Raw genomic sequence first — 23,013 nt, 5'->3', positions numbered from 1 at the left:
CCTACTCTGTGATTACTGGGATTCTATTCCAAGATTTGAGAGCTTGGGGTATCACTGGAACTCACCCATTATACACTGGCGCACACTCTAATTAAAACAGTAGCAGTGCCCATACGTCTGCAGACCCAAACGTCTTAGATTCTGAATTGTCACCCTGTCTGCCCCCTCTACCTGGAATGCCCAGTGGCCCAAGTCCCCACTTCTTCAGCTGGCTAGCCCTAATCACCCTCCGTCACGCACGCAGGTGACAAATTATCTTCACCAAGCAGCGCTTGGTGATCACGATCCACTTCCCCACTCCTTTAGGCTCCCAGAGCTGCTTTCATATTTCTGTGTCCTAACACACATGTAGCACGTTTTGTTTGTCTTTGTCCCCAACTAGAATGTAAGCTTCTCAGTCTGTCCACCCTAGTACAATGCCATTACCATAGCAGGCAGTTTAATACATGTTATTCAGAGTATTGAAAAGTAGTGCATTGACTTAACCAAATCAAAGAAGTTGTTAAGAGAACTCTATTAACAAGACTTGATACTGCAAAGTTTTTTAGTAGTCATTTAAAAAGGAAAAAAATTGAGAAGCACTGTTTGGTTTTCTTTCTGTTTCTTCTCTCCACAAGAACATTAAAAACCCACTTTGGCTCTTTTTTTGTGCTCAGAAAATCTAAGAATAAGGAAAATCACCTTTCTTTCCTTTTTCAGCAAGGGTTTTTGCCGTATGGCGGGGGGAATGACTGGCAGGAAATTATAACCAGGTACTGTTCTGGAGCGTCTGGACCCTTTCTTTCTCTTCCAAGTTCAGGATTCCCAATTCCCTATTGACCATAAAAATTTTTAAAAAATTAAAAATGAGAATCTAGTCTCAAATCTGCGACACCTATGGCTGAGGAGAAAAACTGTTCTTAAATTTCCGTTTGACAGAAAAATTCAGATGCAGAGCAGCGTAACCACTGGTCTTTGATCATTCAGCGAACCTCATAGCCTGTACAGACCCCAGACAGGGATTATATGAGGGTTTTCGGTCCTGTACCCCGGCAACCTCGAAATGGAACTGGAAGCTTTGCCATATTAATTGTAAGACAATCAAGTGACAGATTTTTATCTTTTTAGTCCCATCTTTTTTAACCAATTATAAAAGATGGCAAGCCTGTACTTCTCTTGGGATAATTTAGATTCAGCCTTATATAAGTATTATTTGTCCTAAAGTCTGGCAAATCTTTCGTTATCCCCGTCCCACATTTTACATTTCTGAAAGTAAAGCAGGAAATTACTTCAGGAAAATACTTGGAAGAAAATAAAACATTTTCAAACCGTTCAGAGGAAAGGAATTTTTTATATTTTTCTTATTAAAACTGGCCAAAGGGGAATAAAAAGCAAGTAATTTCTAATTCTTAAAATCCCAAAGGGCAAAACAAAAAACAAAAAAAACCCCTATTATCTCTCTATGTATGTCACCATAATTAGACTCCCTTCTCATTCAGTTATTTATCACTTGCCTCTGGGAATACAGGGGACCCTCTCTGTCCTTCCATGTCCCAACAGGCCGAAGGCAGGGAAGAGACAGCTTTCTTGTCTGCATTTTCGGGCCCTTTGCACACTTGGGCTGTCACTTTGCAGCTCTGCATCCCAGTCTGTAGTGGCTGGGGAAGTGCCCGGCTGGTTTTATCTTTCCTTAGTGTGGAGGCTGCAATCGTGGACCAGGAATGCCTTCCGCAGAATGCCATATATTTGTGTTTTCTGAGTTTCCCACAGAGTTCTCTGGGACTCATGCAGTCAGGCAGAAAAGGGTTTTCTTTATGACTTCCACCAAGTCCTAAGATTTTGAGATGTAGTAAGTGGGACTCGTTTTCATATTGTAATTAAATGAATTCTCATTGCTTTCTTGTCCATGTAAAAGAAATAATAATATTCATGCTCCTTTAAAACTAAAATTACAACTGAAGTCTGTATAGTGAGTGACTAACTTTGAGTGAAAGGTTTAAAGTGCTAGAAAAGTTTATATTTGATAAAATTACTCATGAATCTGTAATTATTACCTCTTCTTTCTGATTGTTTTCACACATCCCTATATTTTCACAGAGTATGAATGTGATTATAAATACCTTTGGAAGTCCAGAACGGTGAATATTATAAGTAAATAACAAATAGGAAACTACCTTCCCTTAATCATCATTAACTAACTTGGAGTGCAGATGTGTCCGGGCACGGCTGTGGAGCAAGGCGAATGAGACACTTTGTGTCCCCACATCGCTTGAGCTATCCTTCCCTTTTCTGAAGTCAAAGAATTATTTTCTTCCAAAAATTTTAGAATTTTTCTTCTGACTTTTAAATCATTAAACCATATGGAATTTTGTGTATGTATATTGTGAGGTAAGGGGCTAATTTTATTTTGTTTTCCGCATGCATACCGAATAGTCCCTGCACCACTTACTAGGGAGTTTATCCCTTGCACACTGATTTCTAATCAGTCATAATACTCCTTTCTATATACATGTGGGCTTTCTGGACACCCGATTCTTTTCCATTGGTTATTTGTTTACCCATCCACCTGTGCCAAGTATCTTAATCGCTATAGCTTTATGAGTATATCTGGGGGGGGGGTGCACACACACATACACCACTTCTTTCATTTTTTGATAGTATATTTTTAGCCATATATTTATATTATACTGCAAACTATGGGGACTTGACTAGAAAAAAACTCATCCACACAAGGATATTCCACACAGTCCAGATGATGGCCAACTGCGTGTGCTGACAAGACTATGAGAAATTCTGCTTCCAATTAATACTGAGTTATGAGGAAACAGGAAATTGACTTAGGCAGAAGCAGAAAATATTACTGTAACCAAAATAGCCAATAGGTACAAAAGAATTAAAACAGTACTAGGACCCCTCCTTCATTTACTGCTGTTTCCATGGATAAATCTTTTGAAGTAAGTTATCGTCAAGGAATGTCTTTGCAAGAACTTATATAAGCTCTTATATCAACTTTATTATGTTGACTTGAGTTTTAAAAGAGTTTTGAGGAATAATATAAAGATACTGGGTATTTCGGTTCAACTTTCAGCTTAGGAGAAAGTCAATGACTGTTATGAAACGTCATGTATAAATACTGGGGAGACAATCGCTTCGGGAACAGTGAAGCTAAAATAATGGGAGGTGGCACATGTGATTGCACTGGAATCTGCCTGCAGCTACGGCTCTTGTGCCAACTGGCTAAGGTAGTGAAGTGCCTTCTAAAGCTGGCAAGGCTTACCAGAGCACTGTTGAACCAAAACCTGATGCCCGTCCTCTAGACTGTTAACAAGATGTGAAGGGAAATGGTCGAGATAGAGACCTGAGCAAGATGTCTATAAATGTAATACTTTCTTTGGAAAAAGAAAAGTACAACTGGAACGAAAATCCCATTCAGAATCACAGGTAGTTTTTGTACTAAGAGGAGAAAAATAGAGGCTTATTGCTTTTTGGAAAGAAAAACACATTGACATTTGGGGATTTCTTCAGTTGAGTGTTCATATAATATAAGAAAATTCTGTGTTTACATTAGAAGGTGTAAATATTTTAGTGAAGTTAACAATCTGAATTTTTCTCCAGATTTGCCTCTTGGAGCGTATTTAGGTCGAATCCTATGGAATTGCTGTTTCTGTCATTCAAAAGTGACTAAGTATCAGCAGTTTCATGGAGGTCGACTCTATAAAATAGGCCACGTTCCCTGAGCCTCCTGATTTCATGCCACATTTACTGAGGGCCCTACCCTGGTTCTTCTTCTCAGGCAACTCCCATTCTAGTTGGAGTTTCTAAAACATAAATGAATAATTAAAAAACAGTATGATAAATGCAATAAGAGTAACGTACAGAATGACACAAAGGAAGGTGTGATAGATTCAGCTCAGTCAGGTGAGAAAAGGCGCAGCAAAGCACGTGATGTCTAAGCTGAGTAACCAGAAAGAAGGCGAGCCGGTGGAGGGCCGGGGGGTGTCTTTCCAGGTGCAGTGAACTACACGTACGAGATCTCTGAGACAGAAAACAGGATGGCAAGTTCACGCAATGATGCTGTTAGGTCATGTAGGCTATCTGGATCATGGGCAAGGAAAGGTGGCTGGAGGCTGCAGGAAAACAGGAGTAAGGACAGAAAATAAGATTGGAGAGAGATTGGACAGGTGTGGTTTGTGGCGGGCCTTGAATGTCATAGTACAGAATAAGAATTTTGACTGTAAAGTAATACATTTAAATGTCCTCCATTGGGGACACTTGTGCCATTGGGGAGACCACCTCAGGAAAGATGTAGATGCCTGATCACTGCACTGTACACCTGAAGCTGAAGCTGAACAATAATGAATGTCAACTACAATTTTATATACATATATAGTCACAAGAAGCGGAGTACAGCATTAGGAATAGAGACAGTGGAAATGCAATGGCTGTGTGCGACGTCAGAGGGATAGTGGCTGGGGGGAGGGGGTTGTCACTGTGTGAGGGATATAAATGATAAATGTCTATGGCATTGTTTTGTACACCTGAAACTAATTTTAAAAGAAATGTCCTCCATCGGATATTGGTGGGCTAGTGAAAAGGTTTAAGCTAGGAAATAACAGGATCGACTTACCATTTTAGAAGGATAACTGTAAACAATAGCAGGAAGACTTGCTAAGCCGCCATTGGTGTGAGGAATTGAACGAAGGTCACAGTATGGAGACAGTTTGGAGCCAGTGAGGACAGGGAGGAGTGAGAGCTGTGATGGTGGTAAATTCAAAAGAGCTCTGTTCCAGAATACTTTGCTACTATTTGAAGTTATCCAAAAAATGTAATATTTTCCTTACTGAAATTTCTATATGACTAAAATAACTGGGTCGTGGCTTTGTATTAAGTTGGAGCAACAGTAATTGCGGTTTTTGCAATTATTTTTTACCTTCTAAACCGCAGTTACTGTTGCACCAATCTAAGAAAACCTGTTATTCTAAATCTCTTAATAACAGAATAAAACCACTGCATGATAAATTCAATCAATTATCATCTAATTTAAAGATGAATTTTTAAAAATCAGTTTAATTGGTTATCCTATTTGGTTTCTGCTTGAGACACAATAAATACTCGTATAACCACAGTCTACACAGAATCTTCCAGTCCAAAGGAGATTCTTTCCCTAGTTCTGAATGAAAGCATTTCTGACATGTGGGGAGAGATGCTCATTGGTAAAGGGGAGGTAATAATGCCCCCAGTCTTCCCATCTTCATGTCACCTGATAAACAAAAATCTGATTTTTCTCTTCATTCTCTTCCCTCACCAGAGAAATCATCTCAGAAAAGAGAAATTAAGTTTTTATATTAGTTTAATCATTAATTTGGGCACTGAAAATTATATATCCATGTGAAAAATTCAAGTAATAATACTTAACTTTCCAGATTCCTCCAACTTATTCCCTAAAAACTTACCCCAAAAGTTAAATAAAATAAACGATCTTTTTTCTAGAAATGTCTTTAGAAGGACATTTAACTGAGGAAAACCATTATATAATTGTGCTTTATTACAATGAACAGTGTTGCTTCTGCTCAACAGATGCTATCTGACAGGACAAATACTTGGCACAGAAATCACTAACACGTTCAGAAACTAATCTTCCCTGAATCCAGCTTCAACTCTCAAAAGCTGGCTTGGCATACACTGTCCTTTGTAATAGAAAATTCAAGTTGAAAAAAAAAAAATGAACAGAGTAGTTATTTCCGATCATTGTTCAAGACTGTTCCATACCTTTCTTTCAACAATTAAAGTAATATTTAAATTTCATGGGCAGGGAGTCACGTGGGAGACCCTCCTCACTGCGACATTTGTCGCACAGGGCGGCCTGCGGGGTCTCTGCTCCCGCTCCCCACATAGGAACGCAGGATATGGTGAGGCCAAAAAGGAACACCCACGGAGCCATAGGTAGGGGAGTCATACCACTATGTTCTCGCTGGCGGCTGGGTTGGAGACACAGGAAGCAGGAGCCACACTGTCCGCAACCCTCACTGTCCTAACTGCACTTGCTAGCTCAGCCACCATCTTCTTGCTGGACCCCATTTTCTGCTAGTGTAGCCACGGCAGTTATATTAGTGGCCAATGGCTCACTGGTTATAGCTGACGGCCAACTAGCCACAGCTGATGGCCATGCAGTCACAGTTGATGGCCATTTACTACCTGAGCCAGCACCTGTCTATGTGAGGCCGAGAGCCTGGAAACTGCACTCCTGGCTCTGTCCCCACAGCATGTCATGGATTAGAATGTGTGTTGCAGTTTCCTAAACGTAGTCTTCCTCTATGTCCCTATCTTCATCAAAGATAACTTGGTTCTCTGATTCTGCTGCCAGTTTTTATCTTTTGCAATGAGTTTCACATTATGGGCCCCATACGCTATTTATTCCACTTTGACTTTTTTAATATCCTTTTTTGTTATTAAAATCAGTCAATGGTCTGATAATAAAAATGCTGCCTGTGGAATATTGTTGTTAAACTTGCATTACACTGGTTGTTAAAGGTTGAAAAAGGTTAACAAAATATAGGTTGCTTTTAGACTTGACAACTGCTGCTTTAAAAGGTTTTAAAAAAAATATTGAATTTTAAAAGGAAAAATAATCCTTCCGTGTGCAGTCACATTTGCCAATTAGGAGTTCTAAACAATTTTTCAGAAAAGGCAACAATTGTCCAGGAGGCTAAGCCAGACAAATTCTGGATCGACTGGGCACAGCTAGTTCTTTCTTCATCCCTTCTGAGGAATGTGAAACACAACAGCACGAAACCTAGTCTGCACCAAATTCAAAGTTAAGCTTTATTTCCTACCTATTTTCACTATATATCGCTGCTTAAACTGCCCCATCTTCATGGCTTCATGCAGAACTGTCTCACTCACTCACAATTTTGTGGATTAGCAATCTGGTCTGTGTTCAACTGGGTGGTTCTCACCTGATCTTGCCTGGGCTTACTCAAACAATTGCGCCATCTGCCATCAAGGCTGGAGCTGGTCTAAGACGGCCTCACTCACATATCTGGACTTAGTGCGAGTGGTAGGTGGGGCCCCTCTCTCCATATGGTCTCTCGTTCTCATGGAGGTGAGCCCAGGCTTCTTCCCACAGTGCTCTCAGGGTTCCAAGAGTGTGAGAACTTGCACAAAGTCACTACCACACCATCGTATGACACCAAAGTTCAAAGGCAAGCCCAAATTCAAGGGGATGGAAAAACAGTCTCCATCTCTTGACGGAAAGAGGTATAAAGTCACACTTCACAGGAGTGTGCATACAGGGGAAGAATTTGTGACTGTTTTTTTTCCCCAATCCACTACACTAACAATGGCTCAAAATTCAGAAACAATACAGAAAAAAAAAAACTGATAGATTACAGAAAAATTGAAAATCTCTTGTACTGTAAAAATACCATAAGTAAAGTAAGAAGATGAAGGACAAACTTGGAAAAAATATTTATAACTTGTATCAATAGACAAAAGTTTACCATCTCTAGTGTATAAAGAGCTCTAAAAAAATAGAATGGGAAAATACTGACAACACTATAAAAGCTGTCCTAGAGATTTGAACAGATAGTTTGCAGAAAAAGAAATGTACATGGACCTTAACCAAATAAAAAAAATATTCAACCTCACTCTTAATAAAGGAAATGCAAATTAAAACTACACTGAGATATTATTTTTTAATCTATCACATGAACAAAAATCCAAACATTTGACAAAATACTTTGTCAGGAAACAGGCTCTCACATACATTGCTATTTTGGGGGTGCAAAGTGGTATGGCGCCTATGGAAGGACTTTGCAATAGCTAGCAAAATGACATATGTATTTGACCTAGCAATCTCTCTTTCAGATATCTATCCCAATGATACACTGTCAAAATGCAAAAAGACATTTGCATGAAGCTATTCATTGCAGCAATATTTGTAATAGCAAATACTGGAAACAACTCAAATGTCCATCAGTAGGAGACTGGGTGAATAAACCATGGTACTCTCATGTGCAGTTTTATGCAGCCATGACTATGCAGCCATGACAAGTAATGAAGACTATCTCTATGTACTACAATACAGCGATCTCCAGGTGCATAGTTAAGTGAAAAAAACAAAGTGGAGAACTGTATGTATAGTATACTACTGTTTATCTAAGAAGAAAGGGTAACAAATATATATAGCTTATACCAAAATAAGGAAGGAAAAAAACCCCACAAAATGGAAGGAACCAGATGGAAGAAATAGAGAGAAAAGCTAGACTTCTCTGCATACTTGTGTATCTTGTTTCACAGATTTGATGTTAGAACCAATAAAGGAGTTTATATAATTATTAAGAAGTTGAAAATAGTTTTAAAAGGTAATCCCTTGAAAACAATATGAAAGTGCGATTTGAGTTATGACATTACTGCACAGAGAGGCACTGTTGAAAGTGACTTTCAATCACAGCACATTGCTGTATATGCACCAAGGGTAACAAGTACTCCAAAAATAAATCCTGAAGTGTTTTTAGTAATTATATTACTAATGAGAGCATTTGTTATTTCGAGACTGCAGTTTGTGTGTTGTGGGACAAATCACTTGAGTAATTCTGTTGGTGTCTTTGAGATGCAAATTTTTGGAGTGGAACAGAAGATCAATCAGGTTAAGTTGTAAAACCCTGTGGCCCTAACTTTAAATTAGAAGTATCAGTACGAATTCATGATATATGTTATCTTTTTAAAAAATGTACTTCTTAGCTCTGTCCACTGAAATGCCTGGATGCAATGACCAACCCAATAGCAGCAATGGACACCCCTTAATCACGCAGATTGTAGTTTAAATCCTGAAATCCTCAAAGAGTACAATCACATTGAAAAGAAGCAGTGCTCCTTAAAGAAACAGCTGACTCTGAGGCTGGTGTAGGATATTTACATCTCATCATACCAGAAAGCAATGAAGCTAACCAAGACTATGAGGGTTGAGTCAAAAGAATTCAGAAACCCACTTGAAGAATCTCCCATGTGTCAATGATGAGAAATTTGAGCATTAGTAAGGATAATAACTGCAATTGATTGAAGCACATACATTATGTTTAAATGGTTCATAATGATGCTAAAAAATAATTTATTGGTCGCTATGGAGGATGCTAGGGAGCCATCTCATTATTTTGAAAACTGGAAATAAAAAGAAAGATCCAAATCCTTATTCTGTCTTTCTTGTTTGAACTGTATCTCAGTGTAAGCAAACAGTTGGTGAAAGAAGTTCCCCTTTAGGGAAGTAGTCCTGCTAATACATAAATAATGACAAAATTACAGTATCACCATAATGTCTAACATCACAAAGAGAAAACCAGTCAGATATTGTATGTCTCCTGATGGAAGTGTGAATACCGCCTATGACATATTCCTGCCAAAACAATACACCTAACTGTGATCACACCTATAGATCTAAATACTGTACAAACTCAGAGGCAGTACAGGGCAGAGGAACATGTTAAAACAAAACAAAACAAAAACACATAATCCAGACTGTAAAAAATTCTACAGATCAAATGACCCAGTTTATTAAAAAAATAAATTGTAAAGAAAAACAAAAGAGAGATAGAGGGGGGACCTATAGAAAAAGGGACTTAAGAATATATGTATCGACCAATTGCAATTTGAGGACTTTAATTAGATTCTGATTCAAAAAACAAACTGGGGTGGGGGGGTAACCCTTATGAGGCAGTTGATGAAATCTGATCCCTGACCAGATAATTAGGATTACTAAACAATTATTGTTGTTACTGTTGTCATTATTATCTTAAGTACAGGCAGTGGTGGTGGAAGATAAGTGGGTAGGACTATGAATACAAGATTTGCCAAGAGTTGAGCATTAATAAGTCCGCATTGCAGGGCACATGAAGATTCCTTCTGCTGTTCTATCTACTTTTGTTTGAAAATTTCCACAATAAAATGTTGAAAAAAAATGTATTTAAATTATTTTTTTAAGAGGCGGAAATTCTTGTCTTTGAAAGGCTTCTGGTGGACGTTATTGTGGCTCAGTAAAATACCTAGAATTGTAGTGATTCACCCTGTGATTATGAAGAAAGCCTACCAATGACAAAGCCCAAACATTCTTGCAGAATAATAGAAACAACCTGGTTCTTGACGACTGAGCCACAGAATAAACCAACCCTGGAGCTGCTCGACCTCAGGATATCTACTTAGATAATAACTGTCTGTCTGTTGTTTACTCCATTTTGAGTTTTCTGTTACTTGCAGCAGAACCCATCCTAACCGAAACAGTGGAGAAGAATGCTTTTTTGCGTGTGTGTTGATAACTTAAGAGTGGCACTCTGTAATATTTCTGCTCCATCTTACAGGACGTTGAGTAAAACAGCATCCCTTAATTGTGCCATGGGCCTCAGACTTCTGAGTCTAATGCAGAGTTGATATTGAGACAAATTCACAACAAACCCAAGATACCATCCTGTACCTCAGAATTTGACATTATATCATCTTCCACTCACATCTCACCCTAGTTTAGCATGGGTGAAAATCTGAGCAATCACACTGCTACAGACAGATAGGGACTAGCTTTCCTCCACCTACCAGCAGTGATGGGGTCCTGGCTGCCCCCTTGCTGGAGAGTGATATGATTCCAGAATCCTATTCTTAGGGTCCACTTCCTAGAACCACATCCCAAGCCAATTATCTTAGGTGGCGTTCCCTAGAACAGCTTGAAGCAGGAATTTTGAGGCAAATGATTTATTGAAAGGATGCTCTCAGGAGAATCGGGGAAGGAAAGTGGGTAGGACAGGGGGAAAAAGCTAAGCAAGGATGTAATCTCCGCTGGAAACCAACTTCAGCCTGAGCCCCTCCCTGGTTAGCTTGGGGCCCCACCTTTTGTATCACGGTTGCAGTCAGTCATTGTTGTGAGCCGCCTGGGGTGACAGGGGGTGTGTAGCACTCGCAGCGGCTGGGAATAAACGTGCTGTCCCAGTTAAGGGGATCCAGGCAGAGCCCCGCAGCATCCACCACAACTTCAAGTAACAGCCCAAATCTTCCTAGACCCTGCAGGATCTCACCCGTCCCTGCATAACCATTCTCTTTCTCTTCGAAATCATCTCCAACTATGCTCCCTCTTTCCACTCCACTGTAGCCACACTGGCCACCTTGGAATGCCTCAAATTTGTGTATTTATATATATATATATCTCATAGTGCTTCAGATCCTTTGCCTTCTCAGTTCCCCCACCTGGAATGAGTCTCCCTCGCTCTCCCCCCTTCCTGCCCACATGTCCTCATGACTAGGTCCCTTATGCATCCTTCATGTTTTTATTCACAAGACAGCTTCTCAGTAAGGCCTTCTCTGGCTACCCTCTCCAAAATTACAATTTCCATCTCTAACCAACACTTATAACCCTTTCACTTTCTTGTTTTCAATATATCTTGTTTATTGTTTGATCATACTCTAGAATATAAACTGGGAAGCGTAGGAATTTTTATCTTTTTTTTAATTCTCAGCACTTAAAACTGGTAGGTTACAGGTGCTCAGTTAATATTTGTTGAATACATGAATGAGCGAAGGAATGAATGATTCCTGGCACAAAGTGTTAAGTCCTCAATAAACAGTGATTGAACTGAACTAAACGGAAATGGAAAATATCAGCACAGCCCCCAGCTAATACTGATGGTAGAAAGGACGTATATATTGCTATATGCAGAGTTCTCCTTAGGTTACATGATAATATCACAATATTCATGTGATGATATATGTGCATATGTTAATATATAATATTTATACATGTAAATATTAATGGATAAAAACAGAAGCACTAGATTTTCCAATTTTATTTAAATGGGTTCAAATCAAAATTCAAGAATCTAGATTTACACACACTGAAGTAAAAATAAAGGTATAGCAAAATTAACAGGAATGCGGGTGGTATAGATAGCTCAATTCCTATGATATAGAATTTAAATCCACAATGAAACTCTTGAAGCTCTTTACTGCATTGTCATATTCTATCTCAGAGACTAGAAAACTCTTCAGACATATAAAATCTCAAATCACTCAATCCTGAAACCTGTCAGTAGATACCAAAACTCTTCAAGGCATATTACAGTTTTCCAGAAAAGCAGGCTTTTTTAAAAAAAAAAAAAACTGAGGTTACTAAACCTACAAAAGCACCTATCAGACTCTATTGAAGTTTTTGCTGAAGTGTCAATCAGCATGAAATTAGCCTTGAGCAGAGGTGGCCTCAGAACCCACACTGGCTTCTTCCTGTAAATCATCCTCAGCCGAGGATTCTGACTCAACTGGAGAATTTCCTTTTTCTAGTTCAGCAAATTCACCATTGCTTTCGTTCTCTGTTGTACCTTTATCATTTTTAATGGCATCAGTTTCACCCAGAGCTGCACTGGTAACCTCTGAGGTCGTTTCGGTGCTGACTTCTGCGGTTTCGCCGGTGGCTGCATTTGGAACCTCTAGCCCAGTTTCAGCACCGACTGCCGTGGTCTCCACCCGGGCAGCCTCCGCAGGGTGGGGACCCGCTGAAACCTCTGTTAGGACAGCAACAGTGGCATCGGGGAATTCTCCAGCAGCGACCGCCTGAGTTTCCACTGAAGGTACTTCAGGGGGTTCTGAACTTGATTTCGCCGCTCCCGAAAGGTTCTCTTTTTCACCTTTAAGATTTAGTCCATCAATCAAAGTATAAATTTTTTTGAGTAATTTTTTATTAGTTGTACAAAACAACATAGTGATTAAACATTTATGCCCCTCACAAAATGATAAGCCCCCCAAGTCTATTACCCCTCTGACATTGTATATAGCTGTCACTATACCATTGACTATATTCCCTATGCTGTACTTTACATCCTGTGACTATATATGTAATATATATACTTATATAAGTTATAATTAAATATGTATATACTATGTAATTATAATTGACATTCAACATTATTTTATATTAGTTTCAGGTGTAGTGCACAATGTTTGGGCGTTTACATAATCTATGAAGTGATGTCCCCAATAACTCTAGTACCCATCTGACCCCCTACATGTCTTTACAACATTACTGATTATTTTCCCCATACTGTATTTCACATCCCATAACTATTTTGTGACAACAAATTTGTACTTTCTAATCACTTCAGCTTCCCCCCCATCCCCTAACCCCTCTTCCCGTTTAGCAACCATCAGTTTTTTCTCTGTATCTCTGAGTGTATTTCTGTTTTGTTTGCTCATTTATTCTGTTCTTTAGATTCCACATATAAGTGAGCTCATATGGTATTTGTCATTCTCAGTCTGACTTATTTTACTCAGGATGATATTCTTTAGGTCCATCCATGTTGTTGCAAAAGGTAAGATTTCATTCTTTTTTGTGGCAAAGTAATATTCCATTGTATAAATGTACCGCAATTTCTTTATCCAATCATCTATTGATGGGCATTTTGGTTTCCATATCTTGGCTATTGTGAATAGTGCTGCAGTAAACATAGGGGTGCACATATTTTTTGAAATTAGTGTTTTAGGCTTCTTTGGATAAACACCCAGAAGTGGAATTGCTGGGTCATAAGGTATTTTTAGTGTTAAGAAGCAAAGTATTAATTGAAAGAGCATGGGAAGACAGTGGATCACTGTGCAGTCATTTTAAACAAGGAGACAGATCTACATGTACTGATATGTAAGGTCTTCAAGGTAGACTTGTTAAGTGAAAAAACAAGGAAAAACCAATGTTTTGGTTTTTCCTAGTTAGTTTGGTACTATTTGTATTAGGACAAAAGGGGATAAGTTATATACCTAGGTAGTTATATTTACAAAGACTTTTTCCAGGAAGATTCAGAAAAACTGGTATTATTGGTTGCCTCTGGGGAGGGAAAATGGGGAATCTGCTTTTCTATAAACCTTTCGAACCTATTGAACTTAAAAGATAATTTACATATATTATTTACTCAGATGCAAAGAACAGGAAAATATACAGCCAACCTGTCATATGAGATAGCATAGAAAAGTAGCCAACTTACTAGTCGATGACTGAGGAATCATTAATCCATTCTCAACCTCAGTTCTGTCATCTGCAAAATGGGGATATTAAAAATATTTATCGCACAGAGGCATTGTGAGAACTGATTAAAACACTACGTATAAAAAGGGGTTTAAAACCACTAAGCTGCTATGGAAAGGCTCTATTTTATTATTATTACAATCAGCCTCCACAAGATTATATTCAGTAATGTTTACTGATGATATTGTTTCTTACTATTGTCATGACTAAAAAATTAAAACTGGTCCATGAGGAGCTATTATCTCTGTCCCCAAAAATTGATCATAGTAAGTGATCATAATTGCATTATAGTTGAGATGGGGAAAAGTATGATTTAAAGCAAGCAGTTTAAGGCAAGAAATATACATTAGGTTGATAATGTAAAGTTTCTGTTCCTATAGTTGCCATTTTATTAATTGGATCAACTGAGGGACTCAGTGTCCCTCCACTAATGTCAAGTATACTTTGGGCAAAGACTGGTCCAAAGCTGAAACAAAAATTAGTTTTATGATTTGAAAAAATAATGAGGGAAATGAAGGATCAAGATGCTGAGAGAGACAGATACTAAAATTATGCCTGCATGAATGGAAGCCTCAGTAGGAGAAAAGTAAATTTACCATACAAAGAAGTCAAAACTCATGATCAGCAGTATAAATGTAAAACATTTCTTTTATCAAATGCACTCATCCAAAACAAAGAACAGTATTCTCTAGGTTTTGGATGGGCTTTTCCTTTCTGAGCAAACTCCTACCCAGAACCAGTCTGGATTTAGTTAGTAAACAAGCCAAAAGCAAATAGTGTTTGTTGCTAGGCTAAGATGATGGAAATCAGTGCCTTAAGGAAAAAATGATAATAAATTCACTTTACCTTGAAATGGCTGTAACTCTGCTTTGGTTTTTTCTTTCAAATCCGTTGTATGTTCAGTGTGTTTGGCTTGCTCTGATGTTACTGTCCTATAAGTCTGAAAGTAAATGTGTGCTTAAGTTTATTTCTTGAGCGTTTTTTCCATCATGATTTATATTCATCATGCAAAGCTTAAGTTCAAAGGTATATACAATTCAAAGAAGAGAAACCAATCAATGCACAACATCCATTCTTTTGTTTCCCCTTTGAAAGCCTTTATAATTAGGTAGAATTCTTTAAAAAAAGAAAAGAAACAAATGCTCTAACAGAAAACTGAGAACACACACAGTAGATAGACAAAGACAGCTTATCGGACCAATATGCTGAGTCAGCACCCTCGGTTTGCAATACACCAAAGGTGAACCTGTGCGAAGTTCATTTCCCTGAAATGACCATTCCAGCAGCAATGACCCCAGGGACATTAGGGACTTCTCATTCAAGGGGCTAGAACACAAGGTGAGGAAAAAGCTCCTTTAGGCAGAATTGAAGAGATGATGACATTAGAAAAATTCACACTCATGAGTGGCCCAGAGAATCTAGCTTTTCCAAATCTAATATAGTCAAGCGGAATAGAAGAAAGGCCTGTTAGAAGAGGGGATCTCAAATTTAGACTTTGGGGGAGGTTATTCCCAAGTGATATGACTTATTTATTAAATGAAAGCATTTAAAATATACCACAACTTTTATAAACCAGTTTGGCATTATGTTGTTTATTATATGCAGATTCTAAAAAAATTGAAGTGACCTGGGCCTTTCTCAGATTCTAAGAGGCCTTAGAGTAGATTTGACTTGGAAATGAAAGACTGCTCTTGGCTACTGAGCATCTGTGGATTTAATTCGGATAAATCTAACAGAGAACTTACTTTAGTACAGGACAAGGAAGGGCAGGGGAGGACTAGAATACAAGTCTCCGAGTGCCCCTCATTCTGTATTTCCTCCTGAAATTAGCCTAAGACTCTTGAGAATCAAGGCTTCCAACATTCAAGATGAAAACTACATAATCTTAGAGATGGAAAGGGACTTGCAAGGGTCTCAGAGCTCATCACTTGTCCAACTTGCACGCCCACTGTGAGAGAACAAGGCCAGAAAGGGCTCTCAGGAGTAGCCAGTTCATAACCTTCCATAACTTTGGCAAAGAAAGATTTAGCGGACTGGAGAGGTTCATGTATGGCACTAGTAAACATAATTAGGGGTGTAGAGATGCCCAGATGAATGTCAGCCTTCCAGCGTCCCACATAATTGCATGGCCTAATCCAATATTGATTTTTCCAGAGGCCTATATCCAACTATAGTAGCCCTGGGAAGAATTCAACATTAAACAGCAGAAAGATGATAGAAGCAAAGGAATCTGGGTATGAATGAAAGCTGGTAGATTAGTGGAGGGCAATAATACAAGTGACATGTTTGAAGTTTCCTGACTTCTTGAGGCTCTCAAAATTTTGAAGATTAGAATATGTATTTCGGTTTGGCCATCTACATAGTCCTACAAATTGCTCCTAGTTATGACTAAAAATCCCTTTATGCATATGTCTGTAGGGTCAAACCAAAACATAGTGATGTGTACTCTTACAGCTTCCAAAGAATATACTTATTTTACTTTTATTCATAATGAAGATCAGATTTTGACTTACAAAGTTTATGACAAAACGGGGAATGATTCAATAGGTTTATCGTATTTAACTCACAAATGGTCCATTGTTTTAGCTCCCAAATCATATTATCAATATTAAAAGCTTTGTTTTACAGTTATTATCTGGGGGTGGGGAATGGATATGAGGACCAGGGAGGAAAACATTTTTTAAAATTTTATATATCTATTTCGAATTTTTTAAAAATTATGAATATTAATTGTTTTAAATAATAAAAGTATATAAAGATATAAAAGTAACAAAAAACAATGGAGACAGTAAAAAGATTGGGGAGAAGAGGGAGGAATGAATAGGTAAGTACAGGGGATTTTTAGTGAAACTATTCTGTATGATACTGTAATGGTGGATACATGTCATTATACATTTATCAAATGTAAAAACCCATAGAATGTACAACACAGAGAGTGAAGCCTAATGTAAACTATAGACTTTAGTTAATAATAATGTGTCAATATTAACTTACCAGTTGTAACAAACGTGCCACACTAAAGCAAGATTGTTGATAGGGGAAGGTGGGGGACAGGGATGAGAGGAGGTACCTGGGAACCCCAATTCCAAATAATATGACTTTCTGTTACCTTTTTTGTAAACCTAAAGCTGCTCTAAAAAATAAAGTCTACTCATTTTTTTTAAAAGTTAATCTTTCAAAAACAGTTCCTATTCAATGTTAATAACAGTACCTATCTTCTAGAATTGTAATGATTCAATGAGCCATGAGTCTGTCACATGACACTCAAATGTCAGGTATTATATTTAATATTTGTAATGACATTGTTTTTATTGAAAGTCACCCACACTCCGTGGTATTACAAAATGTTGATTTTTCTACTTAAAAAAATCTTCAGAATCTTGTTATTTAATTAATCCCATTTCCTGCCCTTGACATTGCTTTGAGTTTTACCACAGGTTGAAAATACATGAGTTGCTGAACACGCTGGTTATTTCAACACTTACGTAGTATCCACCAGCACTGCCTATGACACCAACAACCAGATAGTAGATCGTGTTGGATCCAGGCGACCCAGGGAATCTGTTAGAGGACACCCATCTGAGAGATGCTAAGAAAACAAGTTTAAACACAGTTAGGTGTGTTCACACCAGTTAAGCAAAGCTATTTTAAATAATTACATCTTAAAAATATTTTCCGCTCAGTGAACCTAGACTCTATTAACATCAAGTGACATTAGCTTAAGGGAAGACAGCGTTACGAGGTAGGGTAATAATTCCACTTGACAGTTTCCCAATCTAATTTGACAAGTACTTATGAAACCTGTCATTTTGATGCTTAGCATCATGCTTTTCTTGAAAGGAGTACAGGTGTGGCTGAGGAGAAATGACAAAAGCACTGAACAATTGTAAGCGTCAAATGAGATGCATATTAGCAAAATAAATCCATTTACTGTATGTACTCCACAACAGGATTTAGTGGAAAAGACATTTCCAAAAAATGAATTAAATATATTTGTACTTAAAATTTGCATGCTACATAAAATATTTACGTTGAAATTTAACACACTTCTGTAAATCTGTAATACAAATGTAGATATAGGAAGAAGCGTTCATTTTCTAATGTAAAGTCTTTAAACATGGGCAGTGAGAAGCTTTTTTAAGGCAAACGTTACAGCAAAGTCACATCTGAAAGAGAAGTACAATTCTGTAGAAACTAAATAGAGATAGATAAAAGTGCTGTATTGTTATATTTAAATATATTTACTCTATAGTGCTAAAATTTGTACATACTATATGCCCTGGAATTGAAATTTTTGTAATAGACTCAAAGCTAGAAGGAGCTTAAAGTTCACATAGCTCAAATTCTTTATTTTAAAGATAAAAAAAGTAGAGACATTTATTTATCCATCAACAAATACAGTTGAACACCTATTATGTGTCTGGCATTCTTAGAAGCATTAAGGAAAAAACCATAAACAAGACGCACAAGGTCCCTAGCGTCGAGTAGCTCACAATACAGAAAGAAGAAACAGATGTACAGACAAGTAACTGCACACAAATAATTGCAATGCAGTATGACAAATGCTGTAATAGATATAAGTAGTAGCTGCAAAAATACCATGAAAATACAGTGGAAAAACTCAGCTAGTTGGCTCAAGGTAGCTGACACAATTTAAAAAATATTCCCTGAGTTTTAAAGGAAAGTAGGAGTTTGTCAGATAAATAAGGGAAGGGAAAATTGCACTGGAGGCAGAAGGCACAGCATTTGCCAAAGCGTGAGTTGTGTGACTGGGAAAGGACAAAGGAATTTGATGTGGCCTGTCATAGAGCATATGGGTGTGGGGACCAGTGAGAAGTCATAACTTGCAGAGGGCAAATCTTAAGACCTTTGCACTGATTACAAATCTTTGTAGTAGCAGACTTGGAGAGATTTCATAAGTATGTTCTTCATTTGAATGTAAGTGACTATCTCTTAGAAACAATTTTTTTCCCCCTGCAAATGTGCCCAAATAGACTCTGCTAAGAGGTTATGGTATTGACTTGTAGTGGAGCTTTTGTTGGTTTAAAAATATATTTAATATTAAATAGAAATGTGTAATATTCATAGTTATCAATGACGTAAATATGAAAAAGATTTTTTTAAATAAGAAGAAATAAAGAAAGTTATCAGAGACTTAAGAGTTAAATACAATTATGGCAAAGTTATTTAAAAGAGCAATGAAATGGGAAATAAATATTCAAGAAAGCTCAATTAGACAAATTTAGCATATTCATACAATGGGAAACAAATAGACATTATAAATTTTCCAGAAGAATATTTACTTGAGAAAATATTTACAATACATTAAGTGAAAAGTTGTACCAAAATAATGTATACAGGACTGTCCCAGATATATGGAAGCAATGTGCCTAAGGGGAAAATGCATAAGGGAAAAGAGGTCTGGAACGTTACATATACTAACATATAAATAGTGGTGTCCACTGAGTAGTAGGATTACAGGTGACTTCTATTTTGTCTTTCTGTGTTTTTTCCGGTGACCTATTATAAACCTAAATTATTTCTTCATTAAAAAGTTACATTTTTAAAAGCAAACACCAGAGGACAAAATTTGATGAGGCAGTTACAATTTTATCCTTCAATAAAACTGAAACAATTTTATTTTTCATCAAAATAGAAAGAACCAAAAGGTTAATGTCCATGACTGAAGCCAAATTTCCAGTCAACAATAATTCTTCAAATACACAAGCAAATCGGTGCTACAAAAAAAGCAGTTAGGTGAAAATTAGAGAAAGACTAGCATCGCTACAACCAGTATCGCTCACGGCCTACTTAGAAATTTTAAACTTCTTTTGCCTCAAGTTGGGGAGGACATTATTTGAAACATGTGCAGCTACCAAAAAAAAAACAAAAACAAAAAAGTGTGTACGCGTCTGTCTGCGGGTGATGACCATGGGGGATGCGCACAGATAACGCGAAAGACCAGGTCAAGGGACTCAGCTTTCTCCCCTCCCACAATCACAACAGCCCCGTTATCGTCAGCAGTTTAAGATGAATGGCTTCTCCATTTCACCGAAGAAAAAAATGTGCTCTATCTCATTCGGTATAAAGATCAAGGAGAACGAAGACGCCTAATTTCTGTTTGTCATGAGGCAGCTTCTTCCCACCAGCATTTTAAGAGAGAAACAAAGCTAGTTGGACAGATCTTCCCTCCCTCCCACCAGCACCGTCACCACCACTGGCCTAATCGACGTGAAAAAACAAGAACAACGAAGGCCCATGGAATTTTCCGCAGGAGTCTTGCTCTCATTCCGGCTCAAATGCACGAACTGGGCCAAAGCCACCTGACAAGCCTTAGGAAGTGAGGCGGCGTGAAGGGAGAACCGAGAACTTTCTATGAGGTGGTCTAGAAGCCTCCCCCCACCAATCAGGGGTACGGAACACGGAGGGGAGACGGGTGAGGACTCGGAAAGAGCCGGCAGGGACAGGACCGCACCGGAGCGCGACCCTGGTGCGCTGACAAGTACTCCTAGGCTCGCACCTGCGCACCTGCAATGTGGCAGGTACCATGCTTGGCGCTTTCGTGCCTGTCAATTTTTATTTAATAAGCGTCCAGCTTTCACGGCAACTTCCCCTCCAGGAACTTTCTGAATATGCTTCCTCTTCCCCAGCATTCGCACACCTAAAGGTTACAGATACAAGGATAACCAAGCCAAACAGCTGGACAGCTCCAGGTCTACCTGCAACCGCCAAGTAAAGTGCTTCGAGGCCGCTTCCTCGCCGGGGTGCCAGGGCCAGGGCTCCTGGGTCGAGGCTGCCGCGCCCCGGCCACGTACTGACTTATTTACTCAAGAGCCTTAACCTACTCGGGCGGCACTACGTCCTGCACCCTTCCTGGCTCACTGGTCAGTGCCCACCTTCCCACTCATGCCTCTGCTTCCCCATGAAGTTGGAGAGTGCATTGGTCCCTATAGTAATACAATTAGCCAGCCAAGAGTTTGTAAGCTTGGCACTGTTCTAAGCGCTTTAACTAGCTAGTAACCCATTGGAACGCAACCGTGATAGTCCCATTTTACAGACGAGAAAACTGAGGCGAAATCACTTGCCCAAGATCAAGATTCGAACCCAGGAATTCTAGCGCAGATTCAGAAGCTGCGCTGGAAAGGCTCCCTCCTTTCAAAGTCTCCAAGAACTTCGGGCGCCTTCCCTTTTCCCATTTCTCCTCGCCATCTCCAACTCAGGCTTCTGCTGCTCCGGGTCGGGTTTGGCCCACCAGCGACAGATGGTTACAGGGATCCGCGCGCGAGGCTCCTGTACTTTTCAGGCTTGGACAAACTGCCCAGCGCCTGGCACTCACCGTCCTTCCGGAGCGGCGCCGGGCTGGGGGGCATCCTCAGCGGCAGCGCCAGGGTCTTGGAGACGGCCCTGCGGAGATACATCGCGCCCGCCGCCCACTGCGCTGCAGCCTCTGTAGCCGGGAGCTCGGCCGGGCGCGGTGAGCCGGGACGAGCCCCGCCCCGGGGAGGGGCGACGACCCCTGCCCAACCCCGCCCGGGCGGCCCCGGGGGACCGGTAGGAGTGGGTCGTCCGCACCATCCTCCCTCGACCCCAGTCTCCAAGCTCTGTTGCTTTCTCTGGGGTCCAAGAGCTGGTGGCGGCATCTCAGAAAAGGGATGGGGAACCGAGAAGTGCCTTCACCTGCCTGCTCCGTACTGTTCCGCGGAGTGGAATTCCTCAAGGAAGGCTAGAACTGGTTTTGGTTCGCATCCGGAACATAGACATGGGTTAGCATACCGGATGAAATCTGAACCCACTTTAACTCACGTAGTCCGTTAGCTATCCTAACGGAGTCAAAAAGGTGGCTGAAAGTTTCCTGAAATGGAGCGGTAAGAGCAGGGTAGCCGCAGCCTTCCGTTAGCGCACTGGCTCATGTTCAGATCGTGCAATTCCCAGGCAATGGTTGCCTCGCTAGGCAATTCCCTGTTACAATGACTTTAAACACAAGCCCCCGAATGCTGTATATTACTCTGAGATGTGAAACTAGTATTTCCAAATCAACTGAAAATGCTAGATTGTTAGTTTTCACCCCAGATTTCAATTACTTGCCTCGTGGCTACAATTTGTCAGAGTTTGAATATGAAAACCAATCATTTATGTTTATAACATTTTATAAATGATTAATCTTTGGTAGGGACGGTTTCCTACTATAGCAATCCCTTATGTGTGTTTGGCACTTGACAGGTTATAAAGCACTTTCACATATTATCTCGTTTAATTCTCACTTCAACCCTCTGAGGGGGTTGGAAATTTTTCTCTTTAGTAAACGGTGGTGGGGAGGAATGTCCAGGGACTGGGGGTCTTTTTTTAAGGACATGAACATAGTCTTTCTAGTTCCAAGTTCTCTAAGGCAAGTTACAGACAAAATATTTGCTCATTTGTTACTTAAGTAGCTAAACATTCCTTGGAGATTCTAGTTCTGAAAGCAATTCTAACAATATTTAACATATTCTCTTTTGAAGAGTACAAGCCAATGGTCAGAACTGCTTTTTGAATACTCAGAATAGATAGGTACTTCTAGGGATTAAACACTTAACAAGAGCCATTGGGTAATCTTTGGTTAATGAGAGGTCAGATTTAGACTCCCAGGCAGCAGGAGAAGGGGCTGAGGCCCAGACCCTCCACCAAGAAGTTAGGTAGTCCTCTAATCAATAATGTTGTAAAGGTTATGTGCAGTGCCAGGTGGGCACTGGACTTATCAGGGAGACCACTTCATGGACTGTGTAGATGCCTGACCACTGCAGTGTACACCTGAAGTTGAAATTGAATAATACTGAATGTCATCGTCATCTATAATTAAATATGTGTGTAGTCACAGGATGCGGAGTACAGGGACTATAGGCAATGGTATAGTAACAGCTATATATGATGTCAGAGAGGTAATAGATTGGGGGGGTGGTTATCACTTTGTGAGGGGTGTAAATGTCTATTACATTGCTTTGTACACCTGAAACTAAAAA

At 39.3% G+C, this 23,013-nt stretch overlaps 2 protein-coding genes across 2 annotated transcripts in view; one reads left to right on the top strand and one right to left on the bottom strand.

Annotated features, from left to right (window-relative positions):
* NAA15 (N-alpha-acetyltransferase 15, NatA auxiliary subunit) overlaps positions 1 to 23,013 on the top strand; it is a 124,130-nt gene that overhangs the window by 28,769 nt on the left and 72,348 nt on the right. The window lies entirely within an intron of this gene.
* MGARP (mitochondria localized glutamic acid rich protein) lies at positions 12,102 to 21,584 on the bottom strand. The gene is made up of 5 exons (XM_019730838.2): positions 21,354 to 21,584; positions 17,503 to 17,606; positions 14,864 to 14,957; positions 13,977 to 14,027; positions 12,102 to 12,632 (listed from the first exon to the last, which is right to left on the bottom strand). Exons 1-5 carry the CDS (start codon positions 21,433 to 21,435, stop codon positions 12,187 to 12,189), a joined length of 777 nt encoding a protein of 258 aa, XP_019586397.2. The 5' UTR covers positions 21,436 to 21,584; the 3' UTR covers positions 12,102 to 12,186.

The sequence above is a fragment of the Rhinolophus sinicus genome, linkage group LG07, assembly GCF_036562045.2.
Source record: "Rhinolophus sinicus isolate RSC01 linkage group LG07, ASM3656204v1, whole genome shotgun sequence".
Lineage (NCBI taxonomy): Eukaryota > Metazoa > Chordata > Mammalia > Chiroptera > Rhinolophidae > Rhinolophus > Rhinolophus sinicus.
The sequence above is the reverse complement of the archived record's forward strand: the minus strand, read 5'-3'. Positions and strand labels throughout refer to the sequence as shown.